We start from the raw sequence: 20,810 nt of genomic DNA on the forward strand, positions 1-20,810 counted from the left end.
TCTCTGTCGCTCTCTCTGTCTCTGTCTCTCTCTCTCTGTCTCTGTCTCTGTCTCTCTCTCTCTGTCACTCTCTGACTCTCTGTCTCTCTCTCTCTCTCTCTGTCTCTCTCTCTCTCTCTCTCTCTCTCTCTTTCTCTCTCTCTCTCTCTGTCGCTCTCTCTTTCTCTCTCTTTTTTGCAAACGGCATCTCATAGTCTCTTCTCATTCTCATGTGTGTTTTCCAGCTGGATGCTCAGCGGTCCAGGATGGAGGAGGCTGTGATGGTGGCAGACGCTTTTCGGATTGCCTTCGAGCAGCAGCTGAGGAAACGCAGTGAGCACTTCCTGCTGCTGGCCGAGGCCAACGTCCTGAAACCCCATCACTGTAAACCAGAAGGCAAGTCTGCTGGGGGCCTGATGGATACCCCACTGAATTTTACAAAGAATTATGGTCTTTACTCTCACCTATTTTTTTCAGAATAATTGAGGAAATTAAAGAATCTTCAACTCTCCCCCAACATATGAACTGTGCAAATATCAGTCTTCTTCTAAAACCGGATAAAGATCCCACACTACCATCTAGCTATCGGCCGATATCACTAATCAATGTAGATCTTAAAATAATTAGTAAAACATTAGCAAGCAGACTGGAAAAAATCACACCCCACATCATACACCCAGATCAAACCCACTAACAATACACGTAGATTAATTAATCTTATAGACCACTGCACTAACAATACACGTAGATTAATTAATCTTATAGACCACTGCCACCACAATAAACAAAAAGCCATTATCACCTCCTTAGATGCAGAAAAAGCCTTTGATAGGGTAAATTGGAAATTTCTACTTGCTACACTACGGAAATTTGGATTTAGAGAAAATTACCTCTCCTGGATAAAAATACTGTATACCTCACCCAGTGCCTGTGTTAAAACCAATGACCAAATGTCCTCAAGGTTCAATCTTGAGAGAGGCACCAGACAGGGGTGTCCACTCTCACCATCTCTCTTTGCTATTTCTATGGAACCACTAGCAGCAGCCATCAGACAGAACAATAACATAAAAGGAATACGAACAGCAAATATAACACATAAAATATGTCTCTATGCGGATGATGTGCTAATTTTCCTGCAAAACGCACAGACTTCTCTTCCAGAAACAATAGGGTTAATAGATAGATTCTTCTCAATCTCAGAATATTCTATAAATTGGAACAAATCAGTCGTCTTGCCTATTAACTCTACATTTCAGCAGACACCTAACACCCCACTAAAACCAGGGAACATCAAATATCTCGGCATTAACGTCTCAGCCAAAGTCTCAGACTTGATGCCTTAAACTACACCCCCCTTATTAAAGCAATAGAGGAGGACCTCACTCGATGGAGGACACTCCCAATTTCACTTATGGGGAGAGTAGCAACAATCAAAATGATGATCTTGCCTAAAATTAACTACATCTTCTCAATGATCCCAGCAAAACCACCAAAAACCTGGTTTAACACTCTTGATTCTCATGTCTCAAAATTCTTATGGAAAAATAAACCATCACGTATAAGTTTAAAAACACTCCAGAACACCAAGGACCAAGGTGGTTTAGAACTCCCAAATTTTTATAATTATTATCTGGCCAATAAACTACTTTATGTTGTAAAATGGATCAATCAGAAACCCCTAGATGAAGGCTGGCTAGACGTTGAAAAAACATTCTGTGAAGATCTCCAAGTCAGAGATCTTCCCTTCTTCAGTCCTGTCATCAAAAAGCACAGCTGCTTTAAAAGCATCAATATAAACACATCGCTGACAGCTTGGTGGGAATTTCTTAAAATAAATGGATCTACACTCATTCCCTGCAAACTCACACCCATCTGGAACAATCCCGACATCCTGCAAAGAAAGAAACCAATAAACTTCCCAAGATGGCAAAATAAAGGAATAAGACACTTAGAACAACTTATCTCCAATAACTCTTTTATTCCATTTAATGAGCTAATAGAAACATATGGCATCAGTCAAAGCAACTATCTGGAATATCTTCAGCTTAAGTCAATAATACAAACTAAGTTCAAACTAGAACAGATTAACTTGAACTTACCTCAGACAGTGACAAACCTCCTGAAGATCTCAGCTCCTAAACCTCTTTCTAAAATTATCTCAATCCTGTCAGGTTCAAATATCTCAATATCCCTTCCCACCTTCAAATGGGAAGAAGATCTCAACATCAACAGAGAACCAACGTTTTGGTCAGAAATCTGTACAAATACATTCAAAATGAGCAAAAACCCCAATATACAGCTCATACAATACAAGATCCTTCACAGAGTTCATTACACGGGACAAAGGATGTTCAAGATGGGGCTCACTCCCACTAACATATGTTCAAACTGCACAGGTGATCTCACAGATACCTATCTACACGCACTATGGCTGTGTACGCCAGTCCAAACGTTCTGGCAAAAGATTTGTGAAGATTTATCGTTATGCCTGGGCCACCCTATTCCAGTCTCACCTTCACTTTGCTTGTTAGGAGATCTCACAGAAATTAAAAGAGAAAAAAATGAGTCCTGCATGCTCCTGGTTTCCCTAAGCGTCGCAAAAAAGGCGATCCTCATGGACTGGAAATCCAAAAGTAATTTGAATATAAAGTTATTTAAAAACTTACTTCTAGACCACATCACATTGGAGAGAATGTCTGCTTGTAGGAAAAATCATTTGACAGAATTTGAGTCCACATGGTCCCCAATAATTAAATACACCTTGTAGCCCTGTGGGGGGGGGTAGTGGCTCCACCCCGGGGCTCTGGGGACCGTCCGTGGCTGGGGCGTCGTGGCTTTGGTGGTTGGTGGCTCTGTGGGCTCGGGGGTGTCCTGGCATCTATGCTGGGGGGCTACGGCCTGGCCTGGGGAGTCCTGGGCGGGGGTGTGGGGGGGGCTCTGCTCTGGGCCGGGGTCGGGCCCGCTGGGGTGGGATGGGGGGGCTGGGCGTCGGGCCCCGGCTGGGCTGTCGACTGGGGGGGGGTTGGGGGCGGGTTGTCCGGGCCCTGGGGGTGCGGGGCCTCCCCCTTCCCGGTGGGGGTGCCCGCTGCGGCGCTGGGGGTGGGTCCTCCCTCTGGCCCCCTCCCCCGGTGGGGCGGGTTGGCCCCTGCTGCCGCGCTCTGGGTCTGCCTCATTCCCGGATTGGGGGGAGCGGGGGACGGGGGGGGCTCCAGGTTCTGGATGGACGGTTAACTGAGAGTGACCTCCAGGGCCTGATAGGGGTGTGCGTGTGCGTGTGCGTGTGTGTGTGTGTGTGGGTTGGGGTGTGTGGGTTGGGGTGTGTGGGTTGGGGTGTGGGGCTGTGTGGAGTGGGCGAATGAGGGGCTCCGGCTGGACTCGCACTGGGCCCTGCGGATCTCGGACTCTGCTGTCTGGCCGTTGGGTGGGGTGGGGGCTCCCTGCCCAGGTCCCCTTGCGGCGCCCTGTTTGGGGGGGTGTGGCCCCCCGGGTCCTAGGCCGGCCGCTCGGGGGGTGGGGTGGGGCAGCGCGGGGGGTCCAGCTGGGCCAAGGTCCTAGCGACGGGGGGACCCCCTCCCTCAGAACCCTCCCTGCCTTACCTCACCTTATATTACCCCACAATAGGGAACAGTGGGGCGGTGCCTAGGTGGGGGGTCCAGGCTACTTAATTGCGGTCTGGGTCCTCCCCCGACTTTGCACCACCCACAATTTTAACCACACTTAGTCATGCAGGGTCTTGAGGGGGTAAGCCGCTTTCGGGGTTCTGCCGCTTGTCAGCGGTAGAACGCCCGGGCCCTGCTACCCCCCAATTTTAAACCGCACCATAGACACACACATTGCATCCACCTTTTCAAGACACAAAAACACACCCTTACATACATCCAACACACATATAGGGCAGGGGAAGGGCGGGAGACGTGGCTCCCCCCAGCACCTCCCGCTGGGGTCCCGCCCCGGCCCGGGGTGAGTGTGGCTGGAGTGCGGGGGGCGCGCTCCCTCGGGCGTGGCGCTTGTGGGGGGGCTGGGGTGCGGTGCTCCTTCTCCACTTGCTGTTGGATTGGTGGAGGTTGGGATACCGCGGTGGCCGGGAGGGGGCCCGGCCGGCGGCCTGAGGGTGCGAGAGTCATCACTCCCCCCCCCGTTCCGTGTGTGTGTGTGTGTGTGTGTGTGTGTGTGTGCGGGGTGGGTCATGGGTTGGGTTTCCCAATCAAGACCCGGGGGGAGGGGTTATGGGGCGGGTGGAATATGAGGCTCCTGGGGGTGTAGAGTTGACTGTCCTCCGACCGGGGCCTGCGCCGGACTTCGCTTTCCTGGGTCTGGGGGCGGGGCTGGTCCGGGGCGCGGCGGCTGGGGCCGTCTCTGCCTTGCCGGGTTGGGGGGGGCGGTGGGTGGGCCTGTTCCCGGGGGTGTGGTGGGACTCGCCGCCGGGGTTGGGGGGGCTCTCGGCACGCTCGGCCCGGGGGCCCTGCTCCGGCCTTTTCTCGGCTTGGCGGCTTGGGTCGGGGCCTGGGGCCCTGTGCCCTTTGTCCTTCTCTTGTGGGCCCCTCTTGCCTGGGGGGGATTCCTCTCTGCATTCTCCGTCGGGTGCTTTTTGGGCGGGGGCGGGGCTCTCTGGGGTGGTTCGCTGGGGTCTCCCCGGGCCTGGGGGGCTTCTGTCTGCCGGGGTGGCGGTGTCCGGGCGCGGTGGCCTCGGACCCCGGGGTGTCACCACGGGTCCCCCCACAACAGTTCCGGCCACACCCAGTGGACAAGCCACACACACTCACACACACATACACGCACACGCACACACACACACACACACTTTCACTCCTCACGAAAGGTGCTTCTGAAGTTGCTTGTTGTCATCATTTGTTGTCTATCATTTGCCCAAACTTTAAAAATCATGTTCCTCTTTTGTTGTTGCCTCTTTGTTATTTCATGTTCCTGCTTCACGTTACTGTCTAGATAGAGCTGCTCAGGCTGGTTAATCTAGAAAATCATCTTACTGTCTAGATAGAGCTGCTCAGGCTGGTTCAATCTAATAACAGTTGGAAAGTATTTGGATGAGTGTGATTATTGCAAATAATATATGTAGCACAACAAGGACATTGTATGTTATCCCCTTCCCCCCTCCCCCCTCCCCCCTCGACTTTCTTCTCTCTCTTCTCTCTCTCTTTGTGCGTTCCCCCCCGGTCGTGTACGGCAGACATGCCAACTTCTGACGGAGAAGGCAACAGGAGGAGACTCCAGGTCTCTCCCTGTTGCAAGACCAAAAACTGTTCTGACTCCGAAGGCTCTCAATCACATCATATTGTTGGCCCAAGCTGCCGAACAGGACAAGGGAAAATAAAATAAAAAATAAATAAAAATAAAAATAAAAAAAAAGTCTGCTGGGGGCCAACTGTCTGGATCGTCCGTCCACCAGAGGGTCGTCCTCTTCGTTTGTCCGTATTGACAGTCATTTGAGCACAACATTTAGTAAGCAACAACATGAGCCACTGTTCGACCAAATATTTCATTAAAGACACAGTAAAAGAGAAAAAACAGGCTGAAAGAAGTTTACTGAAATGATGCCTCACAATTGTTGAACACCTTTACTGCTTCGTCTCACGTATCCATGGAAGCTTCCTGAACATGTCTGCAATCAGTTCAACTCTCTTCCAACGCAATGTCTTCAAGCTCATTGTCCTTTCTGCTGCTGGACTAAAGTCAAGACTTACGTACACATACAGGATCATTTCTCCTAAAATGTAAGAGGAAAGGGAATAAAGCTTTAAGTGACTTTAAAAAAGGATGTGAACCACCTTCAAACAAACACATCAGTAAAAATTCCAGCAACAAGCTGCAAACACAACAGTTACTTTATTCTGCCAGTAGGACAGAAAGTACAGCCAAAAGAAGGGTACGTCTGATTGTTCTCTCAACTGAACAAGGTGACACTGAATGAAAAGCAGGAGGACGGTAGTTCATAGTGATGAACGGTTGATAGAGCCATGCTTTACCGTGCCTTCGACCACAGCTCTGATATCCCATCACCTTTGGTTGGAGATATGGAATATTATCAAAGGTCATTTTTGGTAACCTATATATGCATAAGGACACTCATAAAACACTGACTTTGTGCGCATTTCGTCTTTATATATTCTGTTTTTCACAGTAACGGACCAAATGTTGCAGTACCAACAGTAACCATAGAGGGCAGTAGTGAGATTAGAACGTTTTTGATGGCCTCTGATTATCCCCCGGTCTCATCAGTGGTATCGTCTACATGGTAGTTATTGTTGCCTTCTTCTCTCTAAAAATGATCTCTGTCTCTCTTCCTCCTGTTTGGCCTCTATGTTGGTTTAGAGCAGTGCCCTCTGCTGGACTGGAATCCAGATTCTCATTTATATTGGACACAGGGAAGTATAGAGGCAGTGACGTGTCACGTGCAGCTGTTCTTGTTTGTACGTAGAGAATAAATGAGCCTTGTGTGTCTCAAAAGTTTTGTGGATTCTTGTTAATAGAATTGTCCTCTAAATGTAAAGCAGTGGTCCCACCATTGTTTCTGCTGGAATGGGGCAGGACGGGTTTTCGTGTGGCTCCACTGACAAAAGTTGTAGATGGTACAGAAAACACCGTAACCACGGGTTACATTTTCCATCAGCCGTCCGTTGAGGTAGCTAGCACTGAGGAAGGGTCTGGGAGGCGGAGCTACAACGCAGCCGTCTGCTGATTGGTCAGTGACCATCCTCACTCTGGACTTGCCCTCAATATTTCAATATTTCATCGGCCATAAACCCTCCATTGTTGTTTACAGACACCGCTTTGCGCTAACTGGTTGTTTACTAAACTGGGTTTATCGAAACGTTGGCGCTCCACTGCCCCCTGGTGTTCAGACAAGGTGCAGACGCTCCTCTTAGTAACAGGAGGAGGAGCTTCAGCAGGAGCTGGACGCTGCTGTCCACAAGGAGAAAGTTTAAGCTGTGTCGCGGAGAACGAGGCTCAAGCGCGGACTGGGCAGTGGAACTGTGGCTTTAGTGCAGGGGTGCTCACACTTTTTCAGCATGCGAGCTACCTATAAAATGATCAAGTCAAAATGATCTACCTACTACAAAAATGCAAAACATATATTTAGTTCTTGCTTGTTAGTTTTGCCCTATGGTGCAGTGCGCCCTATGTGTGTGTTGTTGTTGTAAAGCGGACGTAGTAGTGAACACCATGAGAACGTTAAAGGGGGAAGTGTGGGCGTGGATTGTATATAAATGAACGGGTATGTGCGTTATGCAGAACATCGTTGTTTTAACAACCCTGAAAATGGCGAAGAGACACGCTTATGAAGCAGTTTAACTTTAAACTGAAGGCCATCGGCTACGCGGAGGAACATGGAAATCGAGCAGCCGCGAGAGAATTTAAGATTAATGAATCGATGGTTCGCAAGTGGAGGAAGCTGGAAAACGAGCTCCGACAGGTGAAGAAGACGCAGCTGAGTTTCCGCGGACATAAGGCGAGGTGGCCCGAGTTGGAGGAAAGACTCGAGCAGTGGATCATCGCACAAAGAACGAGTGGGAGAAGCGTTTCCACGGTCACCATTCGACTAAAAGCAGTAACGCTAGCAGAAGAAATGAAAATTCTCGGAACTCCAACCGCTGGACATCGGTGTGAACCGGCCGTTCAAAGTAAGGCTGCGAGCGGCGTGGGAGCGATGGATGACCGATGGAGACCACAGTTTCACTAAGAGTGGAAGGCAGCCCCCGGCGAGTTACGCCACAATTTGCAAATGGATTGTAGATGCTTGGGCGAGCGTGTCTGCTGGCACTGTTGTTCCAGCTTTCGCAAAAGCCGGCATCATTTCCAAGGAGCCGCACGGCACGGAAAGTGACTCTGACAGTGAAGAAAATGAACCTGGTATGTTTGATGGAGATGTAGCGCAGCTGTTCAATTCAGAAACAGAGGACGAGGAGTTCGATGGGTTTGATTGATGACGATTACAGGTAAAAAAAATGTTAGTACTTTGTAATCAATACTTAAATAAAGCACAACCAAACTCAGTTTTGCTCCCGCTCTATTTTTAAATACGCACACTTGTATGCTTGTGTTGTTGTTGTAATGCGGACACCATGAGAACGTTAAAGGGGGGAAGTGTGGGCATGGAACCCGCGCGCTATGAGCGTATGTAATGCGATCTACCAATACTACCTTGGTAATCGACTGGTCGATCGCGATCGACGTATTGAGCACCCCTACTTTAGTGTGATGACTTCTCTTAAGGTGCAACTTCCCTTTCTCAGCTGGAATCAGCTCCCATCTGATTAGGAGGATGTGGTATAGAAGATGTATGGATGGATGAACTGACAGCAGCATGATTTATTTTTGATTCCCTTTTTTTGCTCTTGTGACTCTTTGTGTCCCCTGCAGGTTTTACCAGGATTCCTTTATTCAGTGTGGGACAGAGGCTTAGAGGGCTGCTGCCTTCCAGTGTGGATATGAAGATGCCTGAGGAGCTTTTAGAAACTCTCTACAGACTGCTGGACTTGGTTCGTATCTTCACTACCATCCATCTATTGTCGGGTTTTTATCCATAAAATGCTTTGAACTGACTGTACTATTTGCCGACATAGAAATAAATTTCAATTCCATCCATCCGTCCATCCATCCATCCATCCATCCATCCATCCATCCATCCATCCATCCATCCATCCATCCATCCATCCATCCATCCATCCATCCATCCATTTGTGATCAGGTACAATCTGGTAATATCAGGTGTGATCAGGTGTGATCAGGTACAATCAGGTGTGATCGGATGTTATCAGGTGTGATCAAGTGTGATTAGGTGTAATCAGGTACGAACAGGTGTGATCAGGTGCCGTCAGATGTTATCGGGTGTGATCTGGTGTGATCAGGTACGATAAGGTGTGATCAGATGTTATCAGGTGTGATCAGGAGTGATCAGGTGTGATCAGATGTTACTAGGTGTGATCAGGTAGGATCAGGTGAGATCAGGTGTGATCAGATGTTACTAGGTGTGATCAGGTAGGATCAGGTGAGATCAGGTGTGATCAGATGTTACTAGGTGTGATCAGGTAGGATCAGGTGAGATCAGGTGTGATCAGATGTTACTAGGTGTGATCAGGTAGGATCAGGTGTGATCAGGTACGATCAGGTGTGATCAGGTGTGATCAGGTGTGGTAAGGTGCGCTCAGGTGTGATCAGATATGATCAGGTGTGATCAGGTGTGACCAGGAGCAGCCCTGGTGAGACTGATAAAAATAAGTATTACAGCTGGGTATTATGAAGGTTCTACCCTGCGTTTGCCCGGCTCTCCGTCAGAAGCTCTGCGATGTTTTGCCATGAATTCAGAAAACAGTATTTTCAGAATAAGATCCAAAATGACCGAGCAATGCTTGATGAGTACATCCTGCTGTGGTAAGAACAACTTTTAAAGAGCTTTAGCTTCTGTGTTCATGCTTTTAGCTAACTGCAGTTTTGAACATGAATCAGAACTCACTTTCTGCAGTTTCTTCCTCTTTTTGCTCATTGTACCACCTGGTGACACAGCGTAGTATTACCAGACCGCTGGGTATCACATGCTTGGATGATTTGCTTGAAAATAGGTTGTGCCGGCAGCACTGTGAGATTGAAAATATATTCTGCACATCTGCTGATGGTATGACTTGTTAATCTAAGTATCTCCGAGGCCACCTACTGATCTTTCTTCTGTTTCCTGCTGCAGCTGAATGATAAAGAGGAGGCTCTGGCCCACCAGAGGAAGGTGAGCATCATGTTAGCCCACAGTGCAGAGGAGCTTCAGAAACAGCTTCATCTGGATGAACCATCCCACTCTTCAGATTCCTTGGAAACATTCAAGAAACCGTCTGACCAGTCAAAGAAACAGAGCCAGGAGACATCTGATGTCTTAACAGAGTCCAACATCCACACAGAGCTGAAGACAGAGCTGCTGGTCACCGCCTTTCAAACACAGTCTGGAACAGAGGCTGGAGAAGAGTCCGGAACAGAGTCTAGTATAGAGTCTGGACCAGAGTCTGGAAGAGAGTCTGGGGCAGAGTCGAGAAGAGAGTCTGGAAGAGAGTCTGGGACAGAGTCCAGAATAGAGTCTGGAAGAGAGTCTGGGACAGAGTCCAGAAGAGAGTCTGGAAGAGAGTCTGGGACAGAGTCTAGAATAGAGTCTGGAAGAGAGTCTGGGACAGAGTCCAGAAGAGAGTCTGTGACAGAGTCTAGAATAGAGTCCAGAAGAGAGTCTGGGACAGAGTCCAGAATAGAGTCTGGAAGAGAGTCTGGGACAGAGTCCAGAAGAGAGTCTGTGACAGAGTCTAGAATAGAGTCTGGAAGAGAGTCTGGGACAGAGTCTAGAAGAGAGTCTGTGACAGAGTCTAGAATAGAGTCTGGAAGAGAGTCTGGGGCAGAGTTTAGAAGAGAGTCTAGAACAGAGTCTGGAAGAGATGTAAGTGCGCCCAAAAGCTGAAAATGGCGTGCGTCCAAATAGATTTGGATCTATAAAACGGTGCGTACGCACATCTGCATGCACTTTCCTTTTCTAGATCCAGTCCACCTGGAAGGGTGACAGTTCAGGCCTCGCCCCCAACACGCCCACTTTATACCATAAAAGGTCAATGCAAAGGGCGGAGGAGAGTGACATCATGGAGGAGAGTGACATCATGGGGGAGAGTGACATCATGGAGGAGAGTGACATCATGGAGGAGAGTGACATCATGCAGGAGTGACATGGAGGAGAGTGACATCATGGGGGAGAGTGACATCATGGGGGAGAGTGACATCATGGTGGAGAGTGACATCATGGGGGAGAGTGACATCATGGGGGAGAGTGACATCATGGGGGCTGCACCCCATCCCACCGCTGGACTCCAAACAGCCTCATGCTAGTGATACATGTTGGACTCCTGGGACAGCTGGAGGAACGTGTGTCTGTCCATTCTTTCCATCGAGGACGTGGAAGACGTCTACATAACAGGATTCATGAGAACAGGTCTGCTGCTGATTGGAGCTGCTGGTTTCCTGATCTTTCACAAAGTGGAGAAGACGCTGGACAATCGTCGCTGAGGGACTGCAGGGCTTCCAACACTCAGACTCATGTGATTAACAAACTAAAAAGTACGCAAGACGTGACTCTTGAACTTTTACACGAAATGGAAACCAACTTGGAGAATTACAGAACTCGGCTGGAACGCTAAAAAATGACCACTGATTTGGAGCAGCATGGAGACCAGAGACACTCGAGGACAAGAGAAAGCTGAAGTCGTTCCCTCAGACGTCCAGACGCCGAAGGCTGGATTGTTTTTCTATTTCTCCTGGAGGTGTACGATATAACGGCTCTGTCCTTCCCTGATGTCTCCTCACACCCGTCCCCCCGTCCCCCCCCGTCCTATGCCCACATGTGCTTGTCTTGGAGACATGTTGTAAGCTGTGTTCATGCTTTAAATATGCTGAGGTGTTTTTTTCCTAATTACACCCTGTACTTGTACTTCCTTACAGCTCAGTCTGAAATCTGCCTTTTTCCTCCTCTCCTCGCCTCTCGTCGTCTCTTTCTCCCAAGCTTCTCATGAAATTACGTTGTACTTGTACAATGACAATAAAGTTTGATTGATTGATTGATTGATTGATTGATTGATTGATTGATTAGCAGGAGGTGCCAGCAGCTTCTCTCCAGCCTGGACAACAACCAAACTCCTTCTTCAAAAACATGAAGGAAGTGATAACAACCAACAGGGATTACCTGAGATTAGTTAATCTTGATGCTCTGTATAGAACTGTTTAACTTTATGAAGATGTGTTGATTCTATTACAGTGATTGAGTTCTATTGAGAATATTAGGAGTAGTTATCAACCTGTAAACCAATATTAGCTCTGCCACACACACACACACACACACACACACACACACACACACACACACACACACACACACACACACACACACACACACACACACACACACACACACACACACACACACACACACACACACACACATTTCCACTCCTCATCAATGAGATATGTTACTGATGTTTTCTACCATCATTCGTTCAACTTTCAATATCATGTTTTTCTTTTGTTGTTGCTTCTTTGTTAATTCATGTTCCTGCTTCACGTTACTGTCTGGATAGAGCTGCTCAGGCTGGTTAATCTGGGAAATCATGTTACTGTCTAGATAGAGCTGCTCAGGCTGGTTAATCTGGGAAATCATGTTACTGTCTAGATAGAGCTGCTCAGGCTGGTTAATCTAGAAAATCATGTTACTGTCTAGATAGAGCTGCTCAGGCTGGTTAATCTAGAAAATCATGTTACTGTCTAGATAGAGCTGCTCAGGCTGGTTAATCTAGAAAATCATGTTACTGTCTAGATAGAGCTGCTCAGGCTGGTTAATCTAGAAAATCATGTTACTGTCTAGATAGAGCTGCTCAGGCTGGTTTAATCTAGAAAATCACGTTACTGTCTAGATAGAGCTGCTCAGGCTGGTTTAATCCAGAAAATCACGTTACTGTCTAGATAGAGCTGCTCAGGCTGGTTTAATCCAGAAAATCACATTACTGTCTAGATAGAGCTGCTCAGGCTGGTTAATCTAGGAAATCACGCTACTGTCTAGATAGAGCTGCGCAAGCTGGTTAATCTAGAAAATCACGTTACTGTCTAGATAGAGCCGCTCGGGCTGGTTTAATCTAGAAAATCATTTTACTGTCTAGATAAGGGATGGGCAACTGGCGCCCCGCGGATTAATTTCAAATTAATAACAAATTTTTAATTGTTGGCTCTGCTGCTTTTGAAGCAGCAGACACAAAAAAATGAGAAGGGATGCAGTCAGAAGGGAAACTTTAAAATCAGGGAACCTTGAAAATCTAGCTCAGTTGGTAGAGCATGAGACTCTCAATCTCAAGGTAGAGGGTTCATGTCCCACGCCGGGCGCCACCTTCCTGTGGGCTCTCCACCTTCCTGTGGGCTCTCCACCTTCCTGTGGGCTCTCCACCTTCCTGTGGGCTCTCCACCTGCAGGAAGGTTCTTAATGGTGCTATGTGATCTGGGTGACGGTGCTCAGACTGACACCACCACCACCTGGAAATAGACAAGAGGGAGAAGATGGATGGATGGATGGATGGATGGATGGAAGATGTATACAAGATAATTATTAAATCAGATTTAATTTGCTTCAGGTCCAGTTTCATCCTGAGTGGACCAGACTGGTAAAATGTTACTATAATAACCTTTAAATTTACACATTAAAGTTTTTCTTTGTTGTGGTCACAGTGTGTGTAATGAAATGATCTATATTTTTACAAGATCAAACAGTTCGTTCTGAAAATGATCACAATCTCAACATAAAGTCAATTATAATGAAACATTCTGGTATAAAAAACAATGAAATGTTAAAATAAAACTAGTATAAATCCTCTATAAGCTCCTTGCTTGGTGGGACCAGACTGGAGCCTCTTGGTGGGTTTTGGTCCACGAACCTTATGTCCTCTGCTGGGAAGGGAAAGTCAAACTCACCCACCCTGTGCGCCAGGCCCCGACCCTCTGAGGTCCACCGCCCCGACCCTCTGAGGTCCACCGCCCCGACCCTCTGTGGTCCACCTCTCCGACCCTCTGAGGTCCACCGCCCCGACCCTCTGAGGTCCACCGCTCCGACTCTCTGTGGTCCACCGCTCCGACCCTCTGAGGTCCACCGCCCCGACCCTCTGAGGGCCACCGCTCTGACCCTCTGTGGTCCACCGCTCCGACCCTCTGTGGTCCACCGCTCCGACCCTCTGAGGTCAACGCTCCGACCCTCTGAGGTCCACCGCCCCGACCCTCTGTGGTCCACCGCCCCGACCCTCTGAGGTCCACCGCCCCGACCCTCTGTGGTCCACCGCCCCGACCCTCTGAGGGCCACCGCTCTGACTCTCTGAGGTCCACCGCTCCGACCCTCTGTGGTCCACCGCTCCGACCCTCTGTGGTCCACCGCTCCGACCCTCTGAGGTCCACCGCCCCGACCCTCTGAGGGCCACCGCTCTGACCCTCTGTGGTCCACCGCTCCGACCCTCTGTGGTCCACCGCTCCGACCCTCTGAGGTCAACGCTCCGACCCTCTGAGGTCCACCGCCCCGACCCTCTGTGGTCCACCGCCCCGACCCTCTGAGGTCCACCGCCCCGACCCTCTGTGGTCCACCGCCCCGACCCTCTGAGGGCCACCGCTCTGACTCTCTGAGGTCCACCGCTCCGACCCTCTGTGGTCCACCGCTCCGACCCTCTGTGGTCCACCGCTCCGACCCTCTGAGGTCCACCGCCCCGACCCTCTGAGGTCCACCGCCCTGACCCTCTGAGGTCCACCGCCCCGACCCTCTGTGGTCCACCGCCCCGACCCTCTGAGGGCCACCGCTCTGACTCTCTGAGGTCCACCGCTCCGACCCTCTGTGGTCCACTGCTCCGACCCTCTGTGGTCCACCGCTCCGACCCTCTGAGGTCCACCGCCCCGACTCTCTGAGGTCCACCGCCCTGACCCTCTGAGGTCCACCGCCCCGACCCTCTGTGGTCGACCGCGCAGCCCAAATTTTGTGACTATATGAGAGATAACCTAAAAAGAAAAATCCAGAAATCACAATCTATGATTTTTTAACAATTTGTTCGTGTGATACAGCTAAAAATAAGTATTTGAACACCAACGTTAATATTTGGTAGAGTAGCCTTTGTTTGCAATTCCAGAGGTCAAACGTTCCCTGTAGTTCTTCAGCAGGTTTGCACAGACTGCAGGAGGGATTTTGGCCCACTCCTCCACACAGATCTTCTCTAGATCAGTCAGGTTTCTGGGCTGTCGCTGAGTAACACGGACTTTCAGCTCCCTCCAAAGATTTTCAATTGGATTTAGGTCTGGAGACTGGCTAGGCCACTCCAGAACCCTGATATGCTTCTTACGAAGCCACTCCTTGGTTCTCCTGGCTGTGTGCTTTGGGTCATTGTCATGTTGGAAGATCCAGCCACGACTCATCTTCAATGATCTGACTGAGGGAAGGAGGTTTTTGGCCAAAATCTCACAATACATGGCTGCAGTCATCCTCTCCTTAATACAGTACAGTCGTCCTGTCCCATGAGCAGAAAAACACCCCAGAGCATGATGCTACCACCCCCATGCTTCACAGTAGGGATGGTGTTCTTGGGATGGTACGCATCATTCTTCTTCCTCCAAACACGCATAGTGGAATTATGACCAAAAAGGTCAATCTTGGTCTCATCTGACCACAGAACGTTCTCCCATGACTCCTCTGGATCATCCAAATGGTCATTGGCAAACTTAAGACGGGCCTTAACATGTGCTGGTTTAAGCAGGGGAACCTTCCGTGCCATGCATGATTTCAAACCATGACGTCTTAGTGTATTACCAACAGTGACCATGGAAACAGTGGTCCCAGCTCTTTTCAGGTCATTGACCAAGTCCTGCCGTGTAGTCCTGGGCTGATTCCTCACCTTTCTTAGCCTCACTGAGACCCCACGAGGTGATATCTTGCATGGGGCTCCACTCCGATTGAGATTGTCCGTCATGTTTAGCTTCTTCCATTTTCTAATGATTGCTCCAACAGTGGACCTTTTTTCACCAAGCTGCTTTGCAATTTCTCCGTAGCCCTTTCCAGCCTTGTGGAGTTGTACAATTTTGTCTCTGGTGTCTTTGGACAGCTCTTTGCTCTCAGCCATGCTGAATGTTTGGGTCTTACTGATTGGATGGGGTGGACAGGTGTCTTTATGCAGCTAACGACCTCACACAGGTGCATCTGATTCAGGATAATACAGTGGAGTGGAGGAGGACTTTTAAAGGCGGACTAACAGGTCTTTGAGGGTCAGAATTCTAGCTGATAGACGATTTGTACATTATGTTTGATATGATGATCTAAACTTTAGAACAATATTGTAAAATTGTACCTTTTCTGTCACATACATGCGGTGTATATTACAGTGTATTATACTGTGTATAGTACAATGTACAGTACTGTATTTAGTACAGTGTACAGTAGCATGTATAGTAGTGTTACTATTACTTCTAGCCTCCGATACAGCCTTTATTTTATCATTCATCTCCTTGGAGTTCAGTAACAATAAAAGCAGCTGATCAGAAATGTCCCAATATTACAATTATTTTACTGTTTCTTTTACTGAAGATCCCTGATGTTTATTAAATGAATTAACCAGCTTTTCACATCCCTGCCTGTTTGTTGTCATCCTTCTGGCCATGTCATTAATATGTACTGCATTATATTTGTCTAATATACATCCTACAGTTAAGCACTCCATCCATCCATCCATCTTCTCCCTCTTCTCTGTTTCCGGGTGGTGGGGGTGGCAGTCTGAGCACCGTCACCCAGATCACCTTGCACCCATTAAGAACCTTCCTGCAGGTGGTGAGCCCACAGGAAGGTGGCGCCCGGCGTGGGACATGAACCCTCTACCTTGAGACTGAGAGTCTCATGCTCTACCTACTGAGCTGGCCGGGGGCCGAGCACTCCAATCATTAGCTCTAATCATTTCTCCCTAGAGTAAATACATAAATACACACATGGCTTACACTGTCGAGCAAAGAAAGATATCAAGCAGAAGATAAAGGAAACTTTATTTAATAAACTTCAGCAGAACCTACAACAGTAAAAACACAAGTTAGAAACATTATGTACATAGAAAAATGACATAGTTTGTAAAAAGTTCTAAAGTTCTTTCTTTTATTTCCCAGGAACCCCTGCAGTGATACACAGGTCAATAATGTTCCTACCCTGGAACCTTTCTCTCCTGCAGGTGTCGTGACTCCAGCTTCAGGGTTTCCAGAAGCATCGTTATGTTGATACTGATGCTCCTGCTGGTCATCAGGTATTCTGCTGTACTGCTGGTTGATGGTGTCACCTTCTAATTCTTCCTCCTGCTGGTCATCAGGTATTCTGCTGTACTGCTGGTTGATGGTGTCACCTTCTAATTCTTCCTCCTGCTGGTCATCAGGTATTCTGCTGTACTGCTGGTTGATGGTGTCACCTTCTAATTCTTCCTCCTGCTGGTCATCAGGTATTCTGCTGTACTGCTGGTTGATGGTGTCACCTTCTAATTCTTCCTCCTGCTGGTCATCAGGTATTCTGCTGTACTGCTGGTTGATGGTGTCACCTTCTAATTCTTCCTCCTGCTGGTCATCAGGTATAGACCTTTTTCTCACTTCCGCGTTTTAAACCGGATGTGGTGCTCATTTACTTCCGGTGGCTATCGCTTTAGCGTTGGACAGTGACGATAATGGCTCAGTCTCCACGCGGTTGTTTTTGTTGTGTTCCTAGTTGCTCTTGTGGGGCAAGAAAACAACCATACCTCTCTTACCACGCTTTTCCCACGGACCCAGACCAAAGGAGGCAGTGGATCCGAGCTATTAGGAGGGATGAGGGTCTGAAATTCTGCATAAAGCCAGGGAGCACTTTTGTATGCAGCCAGTACTTCACCAGGAGGATGTTGTCAGCGGATCCACCACCAGTCGCCTTAAAAGTGGAACTGTTCCATGTCTCTTTCCCTGGAAGGACTTTATTGCACCACCTCGGAGGGATTCTGTCTCTGGCTCAGAAACGGTAGCTTGTCCTCTCACAGCTCTCCAGGCTGAAGCTGCTACTGCAGACCACCATCATGTGGCTCCTCCACCCACAGGTAAATATCTAAGATGGTAAACTGCATAAGTTTGTCATATAAGATCAAATATAACTAATAATACAGTTGCAGGACGCGTTGCAGCACCAGTGTGTAGAGCTATACCATCTAGAGATCAAATCAATGATGGATACATATACTGTATACTTGTACCTGGACTCACACAATGTATTGATCCACAAGGAAATAATGTCACAGGAGCTCAATAATTAAACCAATCGTGCTAGTTAGTGAAAATGAAAACAAGACGGTTTCAATTTAATTTTACATTTAAAAAATAAAGTAATGAAATTATTAGAAACAAATGAATACTAAAACGTTTATAACATTGTGAGTTATTTTATAGTTAGACCTTATTTATATAGTAATGTATTTTATTGTAAGATCATCATTTTATTTTTTGGTTTCACAGGTGCACTAGATGAAATTCCCATCTGAGAGTGTTCCGGATCTTCTGGGAGTCCATTGCTCCACCTGCATCCCGCCTCATATACTGGACCAGAGCACAGACAGTTGAAGATGAAGCCTGAACCCAGCGCTGCCCCAGAATGCCTTGAGTTTTAATGTTCTCCTTCAGGGTGGCTGTGGGCATGAAGGAGCAGCTTATTGCTGACGTGTTCGACACTATTTACTGTGATTCACACAACTTGAGATTTAATGTTCAAAACACAAAGTGAAAAAAGATCATTTATACATTTTAATATGATCATTACTGCATTGAAATAAACACATTAATGGGGTTGAAGTAAAACATGTCCAGTTCTGATTTCATCTGGTAAATGAACGATTCATCACGCCACTCTCACTCAACAGTTATTGTTCTAAATGTGTCAGTGACAAAGTCCCACCATTCCTATCCAGTGATTACCAGCTGACCCTGTACCTGCCAGTAGTATGTGTGTGAACGCCTCAGACTTGTGTGGTCATCCTGAACCTTGAGGTCAGCAACCTGGGTCACATCATTTGTTTTGGACGAACTCCAAAGTTGAGAGGCAATCTAAAATGAAAGCTCTGAGTGGTTGGGACTCCAGTGGACGTAGTTTTCCTCCTGATGTCAGGATGTCGGGATCAGGAAGTGGTCCTACAAACACATGAGTGACATAATCACAGTGAGTTAAAACAAAGGAAACATTACAAGCATAAAAACATTAATTACTGCACGCATCTGTTTCCCCCCACCACCTCACTGGCAGGTTCAGGATGGATCCTATACAAGAAATAAACAAATATGACAAATAAATAAAGGGACAGGTGAGCAATTTGGTCGGACATGGAGGGAGAGATTTGTGAGAGTTAAGATTTTTACTTAAATTGCTAAAACTACTAAGGAGATTGTCACATATAAATGATATTACAAAAGGAAAACAATGGTTCCACTTTATTTTACCTGTGTTCTTGGTCTGGTCCCTCTGTGTAGATGACTTGTGCAGGTCAGTGCAGGAGGAAGCGTTGGCAGCTGGAGCTGGGAGGAGTGAGCAGTCTGATCCAGGAGTTCAACTACATGGTGGTTAAAGCCTTTACCAGCTGCACAACTACAGGAATAAACCAACAACTCAGCTTGTCAACACCCAGTGAGATCTAAAACAGAGAAGTGTTTTTAGCACATATATAGAAATTAATACTTGTTAAAACATAATTAGCTTTAATCAAGTAACAGAATCCAGAGCAGCAGAAGAGAAATAGTAAGATACAGGAGTTGTTCATCGTACATGAAGGTTCTTCAGCTCTCATCTATGACAGCTGATACTATCTGTCATGGGACGGAACTGAGGCTCAAGTGCAGGCAGCAAAACAGGAGACACAGAATTTGAATTACGGATTTATTTAAACTAAAAGAGCGGGAACAATAAACCTACTAAGGCAAAAACTAAAACAGAAAACGATCGGGAAACTCCTGACGGAAAAACTACTAGAAAACAAAGTACAAACGATCGCAGCCAAAGAGGACGGGCGGAGGAGTCTGGCACAGGAGTGGGGAGACTCAGCTGCAGAGTGGGAAGGTTAGAGGGGATCGTAGTTCCAGGCAGGCAGGCAGGAGGCAGGAATCCAGTTACGCATAGGACCAGAATGCAGTAGATTACGGTTTGGCGTCGGTTCATGTTCAGCTGGTGTTTATATAGAGGTGCAGGTGGGGAGGCCACTCCCCGCCGCAGCTGGAAGCAGTTGAGTTTATTGGAGGTGAGGTCATGCCCATGAGGCAGGGAGGCCACCAGATGGTGCCAATGGACCAAATTAGGTTTGAGAGGTGGAGGGCATGACACTATCTGACACTATCTGATACCAGCTGATACTATCTGATACCATCTGATACCATCTGATATCATCTGATACTATCTGATACCATCTGATACCATCTGATACCATCTGATATCATCTGATACTATCTGATACCATCTGATACTATCTGATACCATCTGATACCATCTGATACTATCTGACACTATCTGATACCATCTGATACTATTTGATACCATCTGATACCATCTGATACCATCTGATACCATCTGATACTATCTGATACCATCTGATACCATCTGATACTATCTGATACCATCTGATACCATCTGATACTATCTGACACTATCTGATACCATCTGATACTATTTGATACCATCTGATACCATCTGATACCATCTGATACTATCTGATACTATCTGATACCATCTGATACCATCTGATACTATCTGATACCATCTGATACCATCTGATACCATCTGATACCATCTGATACCATCTGATACCATCTGATACTATCTGATACCATCTGATACCATCTGATACTATCTGATACCATCTGATACCATCTGATACCATCTGATACCATCTGATACCATCTGATACTATCTGATACCATCTGATACTATCTGATACCATCTGATACCATCTGATACCATCTGATACTTTCTGATACGATCTGATACCATCTGATACCATCTGATACCATCTGATACTATCTGATACTATCTGATACTATCTGATAATAGAAGCCTGCAGAAGCAAAGCAGGGTTAACGTTAACATCTGGCACCATCATCATAACTTTCCCCTATCATAATAGCAAACACATATCAGAATGTAAAATATCATTTCAAAGTCTAGATCATGCCTCCAATAAATACCTCTAATAATTAAGCAGACTAGATGAGGCTTCTCACCATGTTTATCTTCATCATATGTTGTAGCTCGCGGTTAGCTCACTGAACTACGT

General features: G+C 47.3%; 1 protein-coding gene across 1 annotated transcript in view; it reads left to right on the plus strand.

Annotated features, from left to right (window-relative positions):
* ccdc125 (coiled-coil domain containing 125) overlaps nucleotides 1–11,576 on the plus strand; it is a 52,124-nt gene extending 40,548 nt beyond the window's left edge. Inside the window, exons 10-13 of the mRNA XM_080468343.1 lie at nucleotides 225–375; nucleotides 8,356–8,474; nucleotides 9,674–10,041; nucleotides 10,113–11,576. Coding sequence (XP_080324469.1) covers nucleotides 225–375; nucleotides 8,356–8,474; nucleotides 9,674–10,041; nucleotides 10,113–10,119 — 645 coding nt within the window. The 3' untranslated portion in view covers nucleotides 10,120–11,576. The remainder of the gene's footprint in view (nucleotides 1–224; nucleotides 376–8,355; nucleotides 8,475–9,673; nucleotides 10,042–10,112) is intronic.
* Nucleotides 11,577–20,810: the final 9,234 nt, after the last annotated feature.

The sequence above is a fragment of the Lipophrys pholis genome, assembly GCF_963383615.2.
Source record: "Lipophrys pholis genome assembly, chromosome: 7".
Taxonomy (NCBI): Eukaryota; Metazoa; Chordata; class Actinopteri; order Blenniiformes; family Blenniidae; genus Lipophrys; species Lipophrys pholis.